General features: G+C 35.1%; 1 protein-coding gene across 2 annotated transcripts; it reads left to right on the forward strand.

The window, feature by feature from the left end:
- Positions 1-1,785: 1,785 nt before the first annotated feature.
- On the forward strand, positions 1,786-21,124 carry LOC146146891 (cullin-3-like). 2 transcript variants are annotated; one of them, XM_083386491.1, is made up of 16 exons: positions 1,786-1,995; positions 5,682-5,879; positions 6,279-6,392; positions 6,744-6,904; positions 7,476-7,590; positions 7,878-8,010; positions 9,627-9,722; positions 10,412-10,554; positions 11,718-11,894; positions 13,528-13,698; positions 14,472-14,579; positions 15,293-15,420; positions 16,334-16,583; positions 17,406-17,592; positions 18,504-18,649; positions 19,282-21,124. In XM_083386491.1, the coding sequence occupies exons 1-16, from the start codon at positions 1,939-1,941 to the stop codon at positions 19,411-19,413; spliced, it is 2,316 nt and encodes a 771-aa protein (XP_083242617.1). In that variant the 5' UTR covers positions 1,786-1,938; the 3' UTR covers positions 19,414-21,124. The 2 variants fall into 2 exon arrangements, with proteins under 2 accessions (XP_083242617.1, XP_083242618.1); XM_083386492.1 differs by lacking the exon at positions 5,682-5,879.
- The last annotated feature ends 1,678 nt before the right edge of the window (positions 21,125-22,802 follow it).

Below are 22,802 nucleotides of genomic sequence, written 5' to 3' on the forward strand. Positions count from 1 at the left end.
ATAAACATAATATTACTTGAACCACCCTCACCCAAACGCTAACCCGCACCCTAACCTAAACAATATGCGTTGTGGTATGCGGTATTATTATTATTTATTTTTTTGCATAACTTTTCACGTACAATAGTGAAAGAGCGCCACACTTCCTTAAGGTGCTGGGCTGCTGGCCCAAAACCTAACACGAGCAAATATATATTCTCTAAAGCAGGGATGACCAGCCCACCTGATGTAAAAAAACGAGTCTAATGTCACATTTCAACATGTCAAACACTTTTGTGCATCATTATTGCAAAGCAAGATTGGTGTTTTTTTAAATGTGTGTTTTTGCGGACCTTTTTAAGGAAATATATCAGCCCAAAGTTGTGCTACCATGACATGATACAAGATATCAACTCAATTTTTTCACACTATGCTCGATAAGGCCAGTTTTACTTGCATATTTACGCACGAGTTCACTCTCAATGAGCCGGTATTTATAAGTTAAGTTGTTTTATGACGTCAAGATATAATATTACAAATCTTTTATCTAAAGAAAAGATATCGTGTGCTTATTATGACATAACTATGGAAAATTGACTTCATGTAAACTGGTAAGGTAACTTGAACTTATGCAAGATCGGTTTACACCAGGTTTGTAATTCTAAGTCAAAAATTAACGTAGACTTCATAAAAATTATGGAGATATTTTTGTTTGTTGAACATACAGTTGTGTGTTACAAAATGCCAACAGTTCCTATTTCATTAGACAACATTATGTGACTGAATGTATGCTTTATTCGTTGATTGAAAACAAGCATAATAGTTAGTAGTTAACGTTATAAAATTGACTGGTTCACTGAATGCCATAAACGCAATTAATAATTGCCAATTGTTACACTAGCAGTTTATTTTTTCATCTGGAAACACACAAAAAGATCTACAGCTACAAGACAAAACTGTCTAAAGCAGTGGTTCTTAAACTGGGGGTCTCGTCCCCCTTGGGGGCGTGTGAGGTTCACAAGGGGGGCGCAAGAAATTGACAAACTTAAACTTTATGTAAATTATGACTAAAGATTAAGGTGAAGTGATCTTTCCCTGCTGCTAATACTCGAAATAAGCATTTGTTATCCAAAAAACAGTTACATACTTCGCATTGATGCAACTTACCTGGAAATAAAGTGCTGTTCCGCTTTATGTTTTTTAAACAAGGTGGAGCGTGAGTTTTAATAGCATTGTAAAAGGGGGGCGTGTCTAAAAAAGTTTAAGAAACACTGATCTAAAGCATGATGATCTATAATACCACAGTATTAAGACTGGTCAATGACCTAATAACGCCAAATACACAATATCCATGACAGAATAAGATAAGTCGTTTCAATAAGACCGAAACCTGTCAAACCCATTACAGAATAAGACAAGTCGTTTGAATAAGACCAAAATCTGTCAAAATACATCCTAAATTTATAAATATTGTAACTATTTTAAGATCAGACTTTTAAGGAATATTTCATTTTGTGTATATAATAAATATTTTCCTTAGTCTTGTTATGTTTGACTATTTCACTGTATAAATTAATGCTTTTGCCAAATTACCAAATTACGCCAATTACTTAAATGTAAAAATATGTAATAGTAGTACGTTTTTTTATTGTAAAAAAAATATGTAGAAATGTCAAATTATTTCAAAGCAGTTTTATTTAACTGATTGTTGGCAAAAAAATACTAATTAATTAAAAAACACAGTTACCTTAGGAAAAAAATTTTTTTTTTTTATAAAAGTTTTATAAAATGTTTTTTGCAGGATAAGTGAAATACTTAAGGACAATACACATTATATATTAAGATAAACTGATTGTGAAATATTGTTATGAACCTGGTTGGTAACTAACGAAAGGATTTTATCATATATTTTGCAATTTTACTGCTGCATATATTTGAAGCACCACCAAAACATAAAAGATGTCACAAAGATTGAGTACAAAGAAAGACAGCAAGATGAGGATTCGGGCATTTCCGGTAAAAAATAATACTTAATTATGTGTTACTGAGGTGTTTTTTCTGTACTTTTAATTGTAGGAATAAGGTTACTTTGCAAAATACAACTGCATGCTTGTTTCTATGACATCACAATGAACATTATTGAGATATATACACAAACTTTGTGAAGTTTTTTTTGCAATTTTAAGGAAGAAAAATGCAGTAGTTTTCATTATTATAATGTGAGAAGTTAGGGATAGGGTTTTATTTGTAGGAAACAATAGGAATGACCAGTGTTTATTCTTCATTGCATTTCAATGAACAGGTTTGTTATTAGATGTATGGGTAATTCCATGTCAAAGCAACCAACCTATTTAACCCATATGTTTTCAAAATTGCTCAAATTTTGTACATGTGTAGAGTTTTCCATCCTGATTACAATAAACTTTATTTTACCAAAATTTTTTGAGGGGTTAAAAAGTTATGCTGTTTTGAAATATTGGGCATTTTGTGCTCGCTGAACCGTGAAACTCATTGATTTTTACTCATGCAAAGTTCAATCTAGCATAACTTTTTAAAGGATTGGAGTTTTACTTTAAAATTAAGTTTATTTAAAAGATAATAACTTAATGTTAGATTTGTTACATTGTTTTGTTGTTTCAGCTCTAAGGTCAGAGGTCAAGTGCAGGTCAAACTAATGTGTATTTTAAAAATCAGTGAAGCGGAACCCAATTTAGAAGCGAAATATCTCAAAAGCGTTGACTTAAATTTTTTTGTGTAAGGTGTCTATGGAGAGCTTATTCCAAGTACTTTCATTTAAACCAGGTTTCATTGATCCTTTCAAGGGATACCACTGTCATATGAGCTGTGTAACATGACCGTCTAAAAAATAGCATTTTGGTTCGAATTACAAATTTATTTCAATACAAAGTCTGAATTACATTATTTTTTCAACTACTAAACTGTGACATTTGTTTTTTAAATAAATTAATTTCTCAACATATTTTTTGTTTTTAAAATGTTTATGAAGAATATACTCCTCCAAATACTTTTTTAAAACATGGGTAGATAAAGTCCATTGTATCATATTTTTTTAGTTCAGATTCATTACAAGTTGATAAATTCTGTAGTTTTGTGAATTGTTTATCTAAAATTATCGAAAAAGTACTCATCAAGTTATTGAAAACCCAGTTAATGAAGAGTTTAGTGCTTATAGTGTTGGTTTACACACTAATGTGGATTCTGACTGCCATAAACTAACTATGATAAAAGAATATCGGCCTATTCTATTTGCTAAACTATCTAAATTGTTGTTATTAATAAGAGCAAACTTATTGCAAAAAGAAAATTTGCTTGTATCACCATGCTTTTTCCTAAATAAATATGATCTGCCTCAAAAAGTCTGCTGCAATCCATTTAAATCACATAAAACAAATATTATGGCTAAATTACAAAAAATACAACTTGATTTTTCACAAAAATCTAAGCAAAATAATTTTAAGCTTATCCCTGGACAAAAAATTCTAGTAATTGCAAAACAAAACTAAAATTAATTTGTAGTGAAAATGAAAGCATTTCATCGGAATCGTCAATTGATACGAATGTTAGTGTAGCTGCCTCTAACACTAGTGACAACAGCGATTTATATCTTTCCACAAGTCAGCTTAACACAAGCCGACATGTGATTAGTCAATCCCATTAAAACTTCATAGCCTACCATCATCCAGCAAGATTGTATATAGAAAAAGGAAATTGGGCTCTATTTATCAAGATTTGAAGAAGAGGTTTTCAACTGCTCTTCCACACTTGGAAACTACTAATAGAGAAGAGAAGGCAAAATTATTGTAAATATGCAAAAAGCCAAAGATTTTGACAAACTAATGGATAAAATTCAAACCAAACTGGTTACAGAAGAATCCTACTCAGCAAAAGTTCAACTTCTAACCTTTTCTCCAGACTCTTGGTCTAGAAAAAAAATTTTCAGAATTTTTTTGGAGTGCCAGAAAATATGATGCGTACAGCAAAGAATTTTTTAAAATTTACGAAAGTCCAAAAAAAATGTACACCAAAAGAGAAAACCATTGCCAGCAGGAAACATAGAAAGAAGCTGTGCTGAATCTGTGGCAATGACAACACACGTATAATGCCTGGAATTAGCGACAAAGTTAGTGTTGCAACTAAAGTATATGAACAGAAGAGGTTAATACTGTCTACATTAAAGGAGTTGTATCTTGTGTTTAAGAATAAAGCATGGTGATACAAGCAAATTTTATCCTTCAAATTTTTCTTATAATAAGGCTCTTATTAATAGCAACGATTTATCTTTTATAGGTAGTTCAGCAAATAGAATATACCCACATTCTTTTACCATAGTTAATCTATGGCAGTCAGAATCCTCATTAGTGTGTAACTGCGAGCACTAAACTCTTCATTAGCTGGATTTTTAATAACTGGATGAGTACTTTTTCGACAATTTTAGATAAACAATTCACAAAACTACAGAAATTTCCATTTGTAATAAAAAAAAATTTGTAATAAAAAAAAACATGATATAATGCACTTTATCCACCCATGTTTTAAAAAAGTATTTGGAGTATACTTCCATAAACATTTTAAGAATAAAATATATATTGTGAAAATAAATTTATTTGAAAACAAATGTCACAGTTTAGTAGTTGAAAAAATAATGTAATTCAGACTTTGTATTGAAATAAATTTGTAATTCGAACCAAAATGCTATTTTTTAGACGGTCATGTTACACAGCTCATATGACAGTGGTAGCTCTTGAAAGGAGCAATGAAACCTGGTTTAAATGAAAGTACTTGGAATAAGCTCTCCATAGACACCTTAACACAAAAATTTAAGTCAACGCTTTTGAGATATTCCGCGTTTAAATTGGGTTCCGCTTCACTGATTTCAAAAAAGACAAATATTCAACCTCTGCATGACCTCTGACCTTCAGCCTCAAATGTCATAAAAATCTAAGCAATAGGACCTTAAATTATTATCTTTTAAATAAACTTTATTTCAAACACAAACTTCAATCCATCACAAAGATACAAGATGTTGAAGTTGACATAGCTGAAAATCAATGAATTTCATGGTTGACCGAGCACAAATTACCCCAAATTTTAAAATAACATAACTTTTTTACCCCTCAACCAATTTTGACAAAATAAAGTTTTTAATGATCTGGCTGAAAAACTCCACAAGTGTGGCAAATATAAAAGAAATCCAAGGTGTAGTGGTTAAAATTTTCCTTTTTTCTGGTTGCTTTGACATGGAATTACCCGTATGGAATAATATTTTATGTTAGAAAAATGTATAATCAAGCCAAAATTAAATAATTTTTTTTCTCGTATATATAACATATATTGATGTTTTTTTGTGACAAAATACTATTCAACTAACAAACTATAGTTAACTAGTGGACAAGGTAATTCAATTGTTTTAAAAGTGTTAATAGCTATATGTAGGTCATTGAGACAATATTTGATTATGGTCAAATTGGGTCGCCATTCTGCTTTTACAACTTAATTAAATCGAAATAGTTTACTATAAAAATTTAATAAATATTGGAATATTTTTTGTTAACTAGCTTAATATACAGAAGTTGTTATGTAGAAGTAAAGTTTTATTCTGATTTGTGAAAATACAATGACTAACACACTAGTGATTTTGTTTTAATAGATAAATTATAATATGTTCTAAATTTTTTTTTCAGATGACCATTGATGAAAACTATGTCTCGAACATATGGGACCTTCTCAAAAAGGCAATACAAGAAATTCAGAAGAAAAATAATGGCGGTTTAAGCTTTGAAGAACTTTATCGCAATGCTTACACTATGGTGTTGCACAAACATGGGGAAAAACTTTATCAAGGACTTCGCGAAGTTGTTACAGAACATTTAACAAACAAGGTTGCAAAATTAAAATATGATTTCAATGCTTTGGTTTTTATGAGAAAAGTGTTTTTTCAATTTTTGTATCCCAATATTTTAAACAGTCATATGTGGCTCTTTAAACTACTGTAAACATTCAGCCTTTTATAAAAACAATAATGTGATTGAAAACGTTATTAAAAATACAAAAACAAACTGTGTGCAAATGTATTATATTTTGTTATTCACTCACACATATCTATCTATATATATGTAAGATTTTAAACACATAATTGCTTTCGGCTATTTTTATGTTTTATTCCCAAAATGACAAAGTTAATACTGATATGATACCTAATTAATTAGTATAATTGCTACATTGGTGGATGTCTGTTTTCTGTATTTGGACAATAATAATCTGAGATATAATTTGGATAGGTTCGAGTTGATGTATTGAATTCATTGAACAACAATTTCATGCAAACTCTAAACTCAGCCTGGGATGATCATCAGACATGCATGGTCATGATAAGAGATATTCTTATGTACATGGTAAGACTTGATTTAGTAAGACTAGTACTTTTGATAGCTAACAATTAAGTAGTTGGCAATTTTTTAAATCGCGTTTGCTGATGGTTATGTGAACAAGATTTTTTTTTTCAAGTTTTATATATATAGCATAAAGTCCTATTTGCTGATAAATGAATTACCATTTAAACATAATATGGTTATGAAGTTATGTTATATACACGTAATTTTCCTGTACATCATTCTACAACATTAAAACAAAAGGTAAACTTTTATATATGATCTGGTTTAGGACTTTTTTAAACTTTCATCTACAAAGGAATTATTTCTGTTTGTAATTTTGCCAGTAAATAGAAAAAAATATGTATATTGCAGGATCGAGTTTATGTGCAACAGAGCAATGTTGACAGCGTTTACAACCTCGGCCTCAAGATATTCCGGGACCAGGTCATTCGACAAAGCGACATCCAAGAATACTTGCAAGACACTCTGCTTGACTTTGTTGCTAGAGAGAGAAGGGGAGAAGTGGTAGACAGGTAAGTTTTTTATTAATGTGTATAAAATTTTAACAAAGTTTGAGATTTAGGGTATATTATTGTTAAAGAAGTAAAATTTTAGAGAACCAATATTATAATAATGAATTTACTTATTCACTGTATGCTTATGTATGCAAACTTGCACATTGGTAACTCCTTTTTCGCGATCGCTTTTTCAATTTCCTTAGATTTATTAGGATAAATAATTTTGATTTATCGTGATCAACCCACAAGAGCAATTTTAAAAGCCTGAATAAGTGACATATTGTGTGTGTGTGTGTACTGACTAGTTCTTGTCTGTCATGTCCAGCTTCTATGAATAATTTAAAACAATAAGCATCATTAACACACTTAGTGCCTATAGAATTTGCAATCTAAGCTTTGTGGTTCAAGTTAAGATTGTTTTCTTAAAAACATAATACTTTTAGTCTTTAAAGAATTAAATAAAATTTTACTGTGTATGTAGAAGTCTACAGTGCACAGTAAAATTTTTTGAAAACTCTTTTCTATTTTGGCTGCTGATAAACTGGGATTGCTGCCAGATGTTAATTTTGTTTGACATATTATTAAGGGGTGCTGTGCGAAACGCTTGTATGATGTTGATGAATGTCAGTCTTAGTGGAAGAGATGTCTACGAAGCGGAGTTCGAGCAAGCTTTCCTGAAACAATCTGCGGAATTTTACAAAGTTAATATAAGTTTATTGTTAAATTGGTTTGCAGCAGAAACTAATGTTCAAAATGTTTAAATGCGGCTATATAAGTGCGTACTGTTAACTTAAAAAAAATATATAATATGTTTAGTGGGTAGATGTGCTAAAATATATTTTTTATAAATGCTGAAATCAGTACATATATATTTGCCAAAGCCTGCGTTATTTTGAAACATGGGCACCAACATCTAAACTGACTCATAATATGTGAAGGCATTTGAACTGAAGTCTCCCATTTAAATTAAAACAACTTTTCTGCCTAGTTGGAAAGCCAAAAGTTTCTGACGGAGAACAGCGCTTCAGTTTACATCAAGAAGGTGGAAGCTCGAATTGACGAGGAAGCTGAGAGGGCAAGACATTATCTTGACCCTTCAACAGAATTCGAAATCATCAAAGGTTTTTATTATACTTTCCATCATTTCTTCATAACATAAGTATGTAGCTCACCATGTAGCTTGGTTAGGTCAACTCAAATCTGTTGATCACTGTTGCAGACTATTTCTGGACACAATCCCCAAAGCAACTGTTTAGGATAAGAATTGACTTAACTTCCCTAAGCACAACGTTTATTGGACAGTATGACAATCAGTATAAGGCAAATACACATGCACACCAAGTGCTCGCTTAAAGCTACAAGTTGTCTCTAACCACGAGACTGCAAGCTGTCTTTAAAATGCGTCCGATTCTCCTGGTATCCACCCGACGAATGGCATGCAATACAAAACAGTCAAACAAAAAAGGTCTACAATAATAAATTTGTGACAGTTATTTTAAGCAATTCATTGGAACCTAAATGATTTAGGATTCAATTTATTTTTGTGCATCTTTGCCAACATTGAAAAAAAAGAGTTAAACAATAACACAAGGAAAGTAAAAGAACCTTAAGGTCATTAAGTTGAGCTCCCCATCAATTACATTCAAGAACCCTTTGTTTACTTTACAGAACTCTCTTATTTTAGAGTAAAACATTTCAACTAGTGAAAAAGTACCCTATAAGTTAATAGGTTAGTGATGCTTGCAAATTGAAATACTTTTGTTTAAAACTTTGGTATGTAAAAGATGATTACCGTATACACAACAAGATGCTGGTCTGTGATCTGCTTAAAAGTCTGCCAGGGACAGACTTACTTTCAATGATATTAGAAATGTTCTAAGAGTGATCCCAAGAGTACTGGCACTGCAATTTATAAAATGTCTTAGCATTCAGCTTAACCTTTCAGTACTTCGGTTACCTGTATAAGGAGTCCATATCTATTTTAAGTTATAGCCTTTGCAGTTTACCTATATCACTGACTATTTTATTGATAATTACAAAATTATTTCTAGCCCTTGTATTTATGTGACCTGAAAAAAGGCGGTAGGTAATTTTTCAATTTGGTCCTTTTTGTGCTCTAAGCTTAAAAGTAAGGGCAAAATTTAAAATATTTTTTATAATAAAAACAATTTTTAGTTCGCATTACAGCAATGAGCTTGTGGATCAAAATAAGCAAAATATTTTGTAATTTTAATAAATTGAATAAAAATTTCCAAGTAATTCTTGTAGGTTATTATAACTAGGGTCAGACAATGCTAGGAATTGATTTATAAGTTTAAAAAGACCACTGGAAAACTATATTTTAAAACTGTACCATGCCTGTTAAAAGCACGAAAAACAGAAAATTATATTCAGAGAATATAGACCCTGACAAATAAGACTTTCTGGCGGAATATAGCAGAGCTGAACAACATTCCCAGAAAAATAAAGTAGCACAATTATATACCCACTGGCAAAATCTTCAACAAATGTGCTTCCAGGTCATCAAACGTTTTTATAGTCTAACAAAAATACACAAAACTATTGAAATATACCAAAATATAAATTTGGCATCAAATTTGAGCTTTAAACACTTTAAGTTCCAATGCTTTATAAACACCCTCAATAGTGACCTACGTAAAAAATCCCAAAGAAGCTATTGTGATTTTTATTTCTCAATACTTTATAAGTATGTTTTAAGAATTGAATTCTTTACCAGTGTTGGAAACTGAGCTGATCAAGACGCACATGAAAATTATTGTTGAGATGGAAAACTCCGGCGCAATCCACATGTTGAGACACGACAAAAAAGAAGGTTTGTGCTTCCTACGTGTCTTACGTCACAGAATGTATGAGCAAGCTGTTTTGTAATGCAATTCACCTAAAGATTACTGTTAGTTTCGAATTTGAATAGGTTTTTGAGTAGGCGTCATCAATGGAAAAGTAACCAGTTGATGGTAGTAATAAGCCATACCCAGGTCTAACAGACTGATAAAATGACAAGAAAATTCAACATTGTTTAAGATTGCATAAAATATATATTGTTTCAACAATTTGTCACATTATTTTATGTTTAAAATGTAACCTTGTCACCAATTTTTCTTTTATTGGCTGACAATAAAAAAACACGAATTTTGCTTGTTTTTTTTCAACAAAAAAAAATGTTTTAAAACAATGAAAAACATAGATAGAACGTGTGAAAAATGATCTGTCATTTATCCTTTATGCAGTTTTGTTTCGGTGGGTTTCAGCTAAAATAAATTCTCATAGCCATAACACGAATAGTTTTGCGAAACCCTGATAAACTCTTGCCATTAAAAACAGTATTAAGGCTTATTGAAAAAAGTATGAAGGCATTAAAAATACATCAGAAAAAATTTAGAAAGGCTGATTAAAAAAAAAAAAAAAAAAAATAAAGTTTGAAGGCAGTAATCTATATCAAAATTATTTTTCCAATTTAGGAGGTTTGCGCGTTAACAATGCATTTATGTTTACCTGTGCCAGACCTCCTGTGCATGTACAAGCTGTTCTGTCGGGTCGACCAGGGACTGCAGACCCTGCGCGACTGCGTAAGTCGCTACCTGCGCGAGCAGGGCAAGAGCCTTGTGGAGGACGGTGGGCAAAAGTCGGCGGTGGAATACATACAGGTAAGACTGTGTTGTTTATGCCTCGTTAATACCCGAATAAATGCGCCTTAGTTTGTTGGCCTGTTTGGAATTTCCATATATCGTGTGCTGCAGATTTTAGATACATATTTTGAACTGTCACTACTTCGATGCGTAATGTTAAGTTTATGTTCAATGTATGTAGTTCTTTCGTTATATTCATGCCGGCTGACTTTAATTTGCGGTTTCGAGAGCTTTTGGTGTCCTTTTGATCGGTTTGTTCTTATTTTGTGCCAGAACTATTTGAGAATAGCAAAACCCAGCAGTACACACGCTTGTGTATGTTTCACAGTTGTCTACTTCGTTACTGCTTCAATAATAGACTTCTAAATAGAATGCAGCTGGCATCTATCCAATTATATACTTGTTATATCATTGCGTTGGCGTTAATTGGTTGTCTGTCTGTGTATAGCCGAGGTACTAAGATTAAATCTAGCTATAGACATAACTTGCTCGAAAACACATTCAAATAGCCGACTTATTTTGTTGAACATCCCCGATAACTCCCGGCTAACATTTTTGTTGTGTGTCATTAGCTAAATACGACTTAGGAATTTACAGTACCCAATATTATAAGGTGTTACAGCAGGGTTCTTCACCTCGGGTCTGTGGACCCCTTGGAAGTACGTAAACTAATTTTAGGGGATTTAAATATTGCCCAATTTTAATATTGCTGTATAACGCACAATGGAATATATTTTTCAAAAGAAAAGAGTCCAATACAAAATACTCTTTGTCGCATTCTCCATAGTTGTGTTTAGACTTCATTTTTTAGCTGGATCGAAAACGGCAGGTTTCTTAAGTCTACTTGTTTTACGACGTCAATTCATGACGTCATCTCTAAAAATCCGATCTGGTCCACAGGAATAAACAAAATGCTTAGAGCTCCGTGTTAAAATAAGTTGAACCCCCGTGTGTGAGGGAAGGGACAGAAGCAAGCTATATATATAAATAAAGCCTACTTCTGTTCCTATATACTTTATAAAAAAATAGCTAAAGACTGTTAAATTTTATAAGGAGCCAAAACCAAAAAAACTTCAGCTAAACCGAGAGTAGACATTTCAGTTAAACTTTACTGTTTATTATTTCACTTAACGAATCCATTTCAAACGATTTCCGAAAAATTAGCGAACGTGTTTCTTCAGAACCTTCTGGACTTGAAGGATCGCATGGACAGCTTCCACCATCAGTCGTTCAAGGGAGATCCGCTTTTCAAGAAGATGATCTGCTCCGACTTTGAATGGTTCATCAACCTTAACCCCAAGTCGCCGGAGTTTCTCTCGCTCTTCATCGACGACAAACTGAAAAAGGGAATTAAAATGGTAATTTATCCAAATACAGTATTTTGTGTGTTAAAGGGTTAGACTACTTATGGGTGAAAAAGGAGATAGTTTAATAAGGTGTTAGTTGGTCAGCATTCTCCGATATGGTATTTTGATAATAATTCAACAAATAAGTGTCAGTGAGAGGGAAACAATTCGGAAGTTTTAATTTTAGTATGACACTTGAGATTGGTGGTACACGTTTATCACGCTTCGACTTCGTTGCACATATAAAGCAGCACAAAGCCCACCAACCTACAAGAGGTGTTCGACAGATCGTAATTGTTTTTACCTAATTGTTTTACTTTTTGTTATTCCTCCTCCCGTCTGCCATATCTCCATGGGGATTACGTCTTTGCCCACAGTCGTTCACGCCTTTAAGTATTGAATCATAAACTATATATTCGAGGAAAACGTAATGCCTGTGGCCTTACCTGCTTTGACGTCACTTTAAATCACGCAGTGCGTCAAGATTAAATCTTCTGGTTATCTGGCCTTTAATTTCACGTGTCCTCGCTGTACAAAAACGTTAGTCCGGGTTTCACCAAACTTCTTTTTTTTTAAAGTGCTAGATAACTGTAAGAATTTTGGGATAGTAGGGTTTAAACAGAGAAAACATAAAAAAAATAACAGATATATACAGTGGTAAGCTTGATTAAGATTGTCGTTTTAATATTAAAATATTACCAACATTTAGTTTATATTTTGATTTACCATGTGTTTTTAATATGTTGCGTACCGGAAGTAGTTTAATTAACCCTGTATTAAACTGAATTCGATCATAGCAGTTTTGAAACATACAGGAAGAAAAGCGGGCTTTGTTATCTTCACGGATTTTAGTCCCCAAGCTTAGTGACCTAATTTCGTTCTTTCCAGTTTTTATGACCGGACACGTTACAAAAGCCAAATTGTCATTTCTGGTCTAACAAAACAGCTGGATAACTTGTTGCGTCAGTGTTGCAAACAAGGCATTTTGGAATGACTCAAGCCCCAGTCAAGTCGTTTGTAAAATAACAAGTCAGGTCGTTTTAAATAAATTACGAGCCCAAGTCATAATTAGAGCAAATCAATTCCAAGTGTTTTACTCGGGTTTTAAAAAAAGTTTTATTGTTGAAAAAAGAGTTACTAATGCAAAATTGCTTTTTACTCTATCGTTTTGTAAGTAAGGCATTGGCATGAAATGTAATTTGACATTATCAGTTATAAAATAAAGCGGCCGTCCTTAGCCCAACATATCAGAAAAAGCTGTTAAATCGAAATTACAAAGTACATTTCTAACATATATCTAAGCAGTTCACCGAAGCCCATCACAGACTTAATATGTCGATCAATGTGGCAAACAAGGCAGGCTAGAAAAACAACAAGCCTGCCGTGAGGTTTGAACTCAAGACCTCCATAGCACAACCGTCGCTCTACCAACTGAGCTACACAGGCTCAGAGAAAGGAGCGAGTCGAGAAATAACCATACGCCAATCCTTTCCACATTCTGTTACTACAAGCAACTTACGTTGAAGGGGATATCTAATGATATGTAAGCCGTAATCGTTGGTCAAAAAACAACTTCAGAGGGGCTAGTTTACAGTTGTTATCACACATATGTGTTTGCATCTTTTAGCGTTTTTTTCTGTTGCAGCTGACAGAGCAAGAAGTGGAGACGGTGCTGGACAAAACCATGTCCTTGTTTCGCTTTCTCGAGGAGAAGGACGTATTTGAGCGTTACTACAAGCAGCATCTGGGAAGACGACTGCTCACTAACAAAAGCATATCGGACGACTCCGAAAAGAACATGATCACCAAACTGAAGGTAAGTGCAATCGCCGACTAAGATGCATCTAGGATTATTTTTTAACTTTTGGTTTCTTGGCTCATTTATATTAGGGTACAGCTTTGTTTTGTTAAAAACCGCCCAGCCCAAAATTAGGTCAAGCATCTATGATTTTTACGGTATCTTGTAACATGAATTATAGGGAATTTTATATTGGTTTCGTAAAATACCGCAGCAGCCCAAATTGCAGGTCGAGCGCACAGAGAAAATGGTTCCACCCCACTGGTTCTAACCGATTCGTTAGTTCGTTCTATTAGATACGATACGATTCAATATGAATTCAAACTATGACGATACCATTTGATAGTCATTCACCACAATCGTTACCATCCTTAACAGTAATATACCATATTGGCTAAGATTCGCGACTTGATTTAAAAGCAATTCACCGTATTGATTATAACCTGGTTCAACAGCGATTTATCCTGTTAGTTTACATAATATGATTTCATTTTATAAACTTGCGATTGGGATACGAAATTTTCGATAAATTTCGGGTTGAAACAGATACTGGACCATCCTAATAATGGTTACCAATAGGACCATATTAAAAGCACTGTACACCATGTCTGAATAGTAGTAAGTTCATAAACATTTAACGTACTCCGTTTGGCAGGCTTACTTACCGCCCTCACTCATTTCAGAAATCAGGCTTGACTCAATCTTGTAAACGTTTTTTGCTTTGTTTTTAAACGTGAAGTAACCGCGTCCTTGCTTACAGAATATAAACAAAACCCTCTTGTTGTCTATAGAACGAGTGCGGATGCCAGTTCACCAGCAAGCTAGAGGGAATGTTCAAAGACATGCAAGTCTCCGCCACAACCAATGAGGAATTTAAGCGTCATGTCCAGACGGCCACTGTAAGTAAAACAATTTGCAACAAACTCACCCATTTTAGATAATGATGGTTGGATGTTGTAGTAAGACGTAGTAAAGCCTATACAGAAGTAGATATTAGTTGAACGTTTCGAATAACATCAGTATTGAAAATGAATAAACAGTAATTGGAAACTTTCAAAATGATACCTACCTCTGTATGGGCTTGATATTCTTATGCGTCTCACCAATTTTAAATTGAGGTTGGTGTTTTTAAACTGTTTAACACCGATAAAATTTGCGTTTATTTTCGAAAACTCTTACGTGCTATGGTGTATTTTATACCAAAACTTTTATCGGTCTAAAAATCATCGCAGATTTTGTATTTTTCCAGAAATGGGGGTTTGCCCAAAAAATTTTTTTTATCGGACGTGTCCGTTATCCGTTACTCTTAACTTGTTTTCAATAGCCATTAAACTACTTGTTTAGTAGTTTGGTTATTGGCTGCCTATCTTTATTTAACTCAACAAATCTTTATTTAACTTAACAAATCTTTATTTTAACTTAAATGTTAATGCTTTTACCCAAAAGATATAACTCCTTAACATTTGTTCCCTTGCTTTAATTTAAATTCAGCGAGGGTGGCCTATTCTCATTGTAGATGCGCAAATTACAATAAATCTCGGCTAAAAATCGAAGCTATTTATTCGCTATTTGTAGCTGGCTTTCAAGCAAACCTCGCATTAATTGCTTACAGACTCTCACACTGCAAGGTGTTGACCTTTCGGTCCAAGTGCTAACCACCGGTTGCTGGCCAACCCAGGCCTCCACACCCACCTGCAACCTACCGATGACCGCCAGGAACGCTTTCGACGTCTTTAAGAGGTTGGTTTTGTTGTTTTTGCAAGAAATTCTACAGCTTCCGTTGTAATTTCTAAACATGACCTTGCTGCGAATAACAGCTGTTGTTTACAAAAATACTACGCGTATGCGTTTATACATACGCGTAAGTTGCATCCACCAATACGCGTTTCAGCGCCGACTAGCGTTAGCATCTATAATGCTACTTTTATTTTTTGTGCCGTTTAATTTTGATGTCTAGATTTTTAGATCTTTGATCGATTAACAAGACACAAGCGAGGCGTAGATTAGGTTTTCGAACAAACACAAAAAGACCTACATGGGCCACCAACTAAGTAAAGCTGTGTTTTTTTCGTTTTTCTGTTATATTCTGACGATTGTATACCTCTTACGCCACTAATCGATTGGGGAGGCGTAGATTAAGACGCGTGACCTAATTACAATAAAAGCAGCGGGGGGTTTATGCCCCAGTGATAGTGATCGATCTCTGATTTCAGGTTCTACCAACAAAGGATCGCTACCTACAATTACATCAAACATAATTAGAGATCGCCCGATATCACTTTTTTGGACCGATACCCGATTTTTTACAATTTTGTCGACCGATATCCGATACCGATACTGATTTTTAATTAACATGGGAAATGTTCAAAACTTGAATTAATTAAAAACAACGTTTTAGTTTATATATTTTGCATATTACCTTGGCGTGATGCTAAATGCTAAAACCCAATTTTTTTTTATCCAAAAATGGCTAAGTTGTTTGTTGTACAAGAAAAATGATATAATATTTTCTACTAAAATATCGGCCAAAGTATCAGCCTCATTTTACCGATACCGATAAATAGGTAAAAGCTAAATATCGCCCGATATTATCGGTTAACCGATATATCGGTCTATCTTTAAATATAATATTCTAGTTTGTCCAATTTCACAGGTTCTACTTGGGCAAGCACAGCGGTCGCCAGCTGACGCTGCAGCACCACCGCGGCATGGCCGACCTGAACGCCACCTTTTTTACCCAGCCCAAGCCGGGCCCGTCGGGCGGCGCCGAGGCCGAGACGGGCGAGTCTGGCGCCGGCGGTTCCAAGCACCCAGGTGGTACGCGCAAGCACATCCTGCAGGTTACCACTTTCCAGATGGTTGTGCTTATGCTGTTCAACAACCGCGACCGCTGGCTCTTCGAGGTGAGTGCATATGTTAATTTATGTGTGAGACATCAGCCGATTCAACACATACGTTTTCTAAATTGCTCAAATTTTGTACATGTTTTGAGTTTTCATATACATTTGTGTATTTCGGAGGTTTGCCGTGTCCCTGTTTTCTTGTATTGTCCTGTGTTTCCCGGGTATCCTTTTATGTGTCATTACGAGAAATTGTTAAAAAAATATATGACACAAGGTGCTAAAGAATGAGTCCTCATAGTACATCGTAAGTCTTCAGCAGACTAACCGAATCACTCGATTAATAAAGGATATTCGTTTTATTCATGCAAGCCAGGCTAGGAAAACAACTAACCTGTGGTGAGGTTCGAACTTATGACCTTCAGTCACTGACCGGACTTACATTGTACTAATGTTTGCTCAATTACGATATGTATGACAAAAAATTGGATGCTTTTCCAAAGACATTTCTAAAAAGCGAAGGCCTCACACTGCTTTTTGACGAAAATTTGCTAAACTATAGACTCTATGACAAAAAACTTCCCTAGAGGTTACCCATATTTGTTGGTACCCGACTTTTTTTCGGGGCTATTTTGTACGAAAATCGACTATTACGTATCCCCATTTTTCGTGGAACTCGGTTTTTTTGTTGGGCCCAATATGTTGTCAACGCCATCTTCGTGAAAACACCCTTCCATCTTTGCTGGAAATACAGCCGGAGATCTATTCTTTCTTATTTAACTTTGTTCGCGAAGAAAATCGATCTTTGTTGGGTCCTTACTTTTGGCCAACGCCAGCTTCGCGAGACGAAAAGATTCGTAAAAATCAAACACCCTTCCATTGCAGGAAATACAGCAGGAGACTGAGATACCGGCCAAGGAGCTGGGGCGCGCTCTGCAGTCGCTAGCCTGCGGTAAACCGACGCAGAGGGTGCTGCAGAAAGAGCCCAAGGGAAAGGAAGTTGAGAAGGGCGACGTTTTCTGCGTCAACGACGGTTTCTCGTCCAAGCTGCACCGCGTTAAGATCCAGTCGGGTAAGCGCCGCGATATTTTAACGCACGCGTGTCTTTGTAACGAGAAAATTTTGCAAAAGCAACAAACGGCTGTCCTTCGCAATAAAATCGCTCAAGTTGCAGCTAATAATTTGGGATATCAAATTATCAATTCAAAATCGCGATAATTGTCGCATCGATATAAATAATGTTTCCCAAAACGTACTTATTCTGAATAAATGCAATGGCACAAATGTTCTAGTGGCAGCTGAGTTCAAGAAGATGTCTGATTTATTAGCACTCAATGAAAATATTACCATTCATTGGACATCAGGCTTTTGCATTCTCGAGGCGCCAAATTGACATCGAGCTATCGTTCCAACACATCTATAAAGCAAAAGCCTGGCATCGATTTTTGACGAGACCCACAAAAATGGCAGTGTGGCAAAAGGCGAACGTTTCTTGGAACTAACGTTTTGAATTCGATTGCCCTGCCAAAAAAATCCAATTGTTTTTAAGAAATTGTTTTGGTAGAAATTAATCCAATGCCGTTTCAGTTGCTAACAAACAACGCCTTGTTTGAAAAAATGAAAACTTAGCACTAAGATTACAGCCGAACGGAAAAACTTTTTGTTTGTTAACTCAAATGTTCGTCATATATGCAAAGACTTGTAAACATTTTTAATCGGCCGTGATGAATATCAAAGCCCATACGGACAACATCAGATGTTAAAAATGAAAAAAAGAGATATTTTAAACGTTCAAAATGATACCCACTTCTGTATGGGCTTTGATATTCTTATTACGTCTTACTACAACTTCCAACCATTATGCCCAAAATTTTAAACAGTCTTTGTCAAAAAACACTTTTCGGACCAACCAAGGAAGGGTGCCTTACCCGCAAGCTGTCGACGGACCCTAGTACTAACCTCCTATTTTTCCTACTCCTCCAGTGGCGCAGAAGCAGGGAGAGTCGGAGCCGGAGCGACGTGAAACGCGCACCAAAGTCCAGGAGGACCGGAGACACGAGATCGAGGCCGCCATCGTGCGCATCATGAAGTCGCGCAAGGAGATGCAGCACAACCTGCTCATCGCCGAGGTACTGTGACGTAACAACTGGACAATTTTGAATCATAGCAGTCGGTTGAGGTTTAGGGTAGAAGCGGACGATAAAAAATGCGTTTTGCCTGTTGAGTGGTGTGCTTTGGCCGTGGTTACGTTTAAGCAACTGGGCATGCCACTTGGCGAAATAGTTGTTTCTCAAAGCAAATGCCTGTACCTGTTCACATGCGTTTTTTTCAATTTTTATTCATCATCCTAGAAAAATTCTGGTCAGCCTACCTGTAATTCTCACCCGGATTTCCAACATGTACAATACATTGTACAAATATAAATTTTGTCTTAATTGATTTTTAAATCGTTTTTTGTCAAGTATATCTGGCTTAGATGAAAACCTGTAGAGAATGGTCACCTGTAAGCCTTACAAAACTATCAATAGGACTACTCTTTTTATAAATAGCAAAGTTCATATTTGATTTAAATATACCAAATATAAATCGCTTATTAAAAATGCAGCGCAAACGGCGCTTTTTGGAAATAGCCAAATCAAGCGAGGCTTTTAAAATCATCATATACAAACCTGCATTTTAACAGAGCCAAGTTATAAATTAGTTTTAATCGATAATATAGGAAAACGATCACCAAGCCAAAATCCTGTTGTTTTTTCTCCAGGTGACGTCACAGCTTAAGCACCGCTTCTTGCCGAGTCCTGTGATCATCAAGCGTCGAATCGAAAGCCTGATCGAGCGGGAGTACTTGTCACGGTCCAACAACGACCGCAAAGTCTACATCTACGTCGCCTAGACCGCCGACCCAACTTAACCCCCCAGGAACCCCACTTTCACCCCCACCCCAGTAACACCAACGCACGCACACCACAATCGTGTGCGATTCACTCGTTAAAATGACAACTGTATGATTAACAAATAGTAACAATAAAATGATAGGCAAGCTCGACTTACAATTCGATTCGATTAAAACGGACTCTTGTGCGAGAATTTTTTGTTTATTTTCACCCCTGATCGCTGGTTTTCTTTTTGCGCCTTTCTGTGTAAACCTATATTTAGGAAGCTAAACTATATTATGAAAAAGTTACCCTGAAGATCTTAGTCAATTTTCGGTTGCCTTAAGCCACAGGCGCTGTTGCTACAGCATGCACAAAAAAATCACGATTGATCTATAGCATTTTACCCTTTTTTCGCCCAAACTTAATTTCTCTAGGTCGCCTTGCAAGACTTGCATATTGCATTGTATAAAAATGCAAGTTCCGACTTCATAGCACCTGTGTAAAGTCCCAGACTCACGATTACGCCTTAGGTGAATTAATCTGCTTCCAGATATGGTGTACGGGCGATTCAAAATTGCCTTCCGCCAAAAACTTGTTAGTCGACTTAAACTAAGGCCTGTTAAGTCGCGAATTCGTCCGTTTGGGCACGCTTAATATGCTTATAACTGTTGCGAGAGTCAAATGACTTTTAAGGCGCTTGTAATTGGGTCTGTTTGATTCGGGCAAGGTACCCTTGTCTATAAAGCCATTGCACCCTGCAACCTGGACATATTTGTTGCATTTTGGGGTTGAAATTGCGAGACTGTTACAGTTTTAACTGCGGTTTTGTTCCGCGTGATAAAAAATTGCGTTAACATCTTTATTTAATCAGTATCGTACATGTCGGAGGTTATGTGTTGCTATTAAATTCCCTGCTTTTGGTATTTCTTTTGCCTGAAATCAGCAGGACGACGTGAGGCTATCTCGACAGAAAAACATGGGACAGTGACTATTATTTTTAAATTGAACCATCTCGGAGTTTTGTCACCCGGCGAAGAAAAAGGCCTGTTTTGTTATGTAAACCTTAATTCGCTTTTCACAAAAGCCCCTCTTTTAGGCCGTCGCTCGTTTTAAATTAGTTACACGTTCTGGTCAAAGAAAATGCGAGTCAAAAAACGGAAAATTTGTTTATAATTTTATTACTTTAACTTAACCAAATTGTAAATCTGTCTTTTCCTCGTGGTATTTACCTTCTCGTTTCTTCTGCTTTAGCTTTTGCTGGGGGATATTATGCCTTCGTCGTCAAAAGGCTATAAAGCGATGCCTTTTTATTTCCATTGCTCTTCTTGGCAGAGTCTTACGTCTATCGACCCTTTCTTTCTTTTTATTGTCAAGAAAAACATCTTCCCGCGTCGGTTGTTGCGTATGTGTGACGTCATAATGAAACCAGCTCGACTCTGTTAACGGCGCAAAAACAAACTCTTTCCAATGCCTAACCGTGAAAGCGGGGTGTGGCAAATTTCTACGCTTCTCCTAGGATAATTAAAATTCCCTATTTGCGTTACTCGGTTTGGCCTTTTTCCCTTGATTCTCTTTGCGACGAGGTAACACTTGAAGTCTGGCGTACTTGCAGTTTTTCCAAAATGCCTTTTTTTTCGGTTTAGCTTAGGCGAAGGCCGCGACTCGATATTTCCCGCCCGTTTCTCTTTTCGCTTCCCATTTATGAAAATAAAATGCATTTACCGCCTGGTGTTAGTGTTGTAGAAAGATATCTTCTAATTTCATGTTTTATGATTAAATGCCTGTTTTAGTATCGCTACTCTTCCGTTCCAGGTTGATAACGGTGGTGATACGATTGTCAACAAGTATGTGTGTTTCAACCAGGGACGTTTTTAACTTGAAAAAAATCGAAATTTTTAATAAAGCGCATGTTGGCTTACTAAGAAATAATAACTTTGCGGATTTTTATTTTTTAATTTGTCTATTTTGGTCACAGTAATATAGTCGATTGGTATCGCTTTAGACATGGGTAGACTACTTTTCGTCCAACATGGATCTCAATAAAATGCCAAAAAGTCCTTTATGATATCAGTAGGGTATTGGAAGCGTTATAATCTCGTATAAAGGTGTTTTAGTCGTGCTTTCCAGCACTGTTGTAACGACTTGTCCTAAATTTTGGGCAAAATTACTTGGCCAGAGTATTTTGAGGAAATCACTTGACGTGGACTTTAGTCATTTTGTCAAATAACGTAGGTTGAATTTAATTATGTTTATTAAATATTTTTTTTTAAATTGAGTTATTTTATATTAAATTTTGCTGCGTAAAAAAGTGTTTTCACTTACCAGTTTTTATAAAAGTGGGTATTAATTTAATTTGTGCGTGTAAAACAAGTTTACCATCAGTTTCAATAGTTTAAAGTTATATTTTTATATATTTATTAAGCCTAATTCTTTTTTAGTTAACTTGACCTATTGTTAAAAATCGGTTTACCAATTTAGTTGCTGTAAAATTTCTAGAATTTGACTTGTTTTTTTAAAGACTTGACTGAAACTTGAGTCATTTCAAAATAAATTACTTGCAACACAATTTTAAAACAGCACCCGGTATTTAATGTATGAAATAATGGTTCAAAGACCAATTTATCGTTTATGAGGGTGGGTGCACCTGCCCCTCTGGAATTTCAAAATGCGAATATTATTGTTTATAAGTGTAATATGTATTACCTATGATGATAACCCTGTCGCCTGTTAACAAAATTCATTACAATGACAACTTTGAGGTTGATGCATTAGGCTGGTACGACTACTGGACTACATCATCAGATGAATGTAATAATGAACTCGCTGCACTCTTGCGACATGGCTAAGATCTAACTATGTCAGATGATCGACTCTCTGGCTTATGTAGGCTATCCTACTGGAGCATGCACCTTAAAAAATCAACGGGAATAAATAAAATTACAGAAACAGGACAAATATGGAAGTGACACCAGAAGGCTATAATTAATATCTAAATAAAATTGTCTAATTTTATTTTCAATATCTAAATAAACTTTGTCTAAAGGTAATTAATAAATTTAATTACAACATAGGCCTAATGTTCCCCCCCACCCTGGAAATTTCTGCGGGCGTCTCTGTCTGTCAATGCTAACGTCAGATGGGTTTCTACAAGGATCTATATCCTGCAACTCAATGCTGACGTCATTTAGTGACACTGATTAATCACTGCGCACAAGCCACCCTGACCTTTCAAACTGTGAAATTGATAATAGCGTTTATGAAAACACTTGTTTAACACTCGCTTTGCTGGGAAGGGAAGGTCGTTTATGTTTTACAAGTTTCCCGTTATAAACGTTTTCGGGAGACCTAGCAGATTTTTAGGACAAAATTACCTCTTCTATACAGCGGAAAGAAGTTGTTTTTTTTT

This window comes from Ascidiella aspersa, chromosome 4 (genome assembly GCF_963924565.1).
Source record: "Ascidiella aspersa chromosome 4, kaAscAspe10.2, whole genome shotgun sequence".
Classification (NCBI taxonomy): Eukaryota; Metazoa; Chordata; class Ascidiacea; order Phlebobranchia; family Ascidiidae; genus Ascidiella; species Ascidiella aspersa.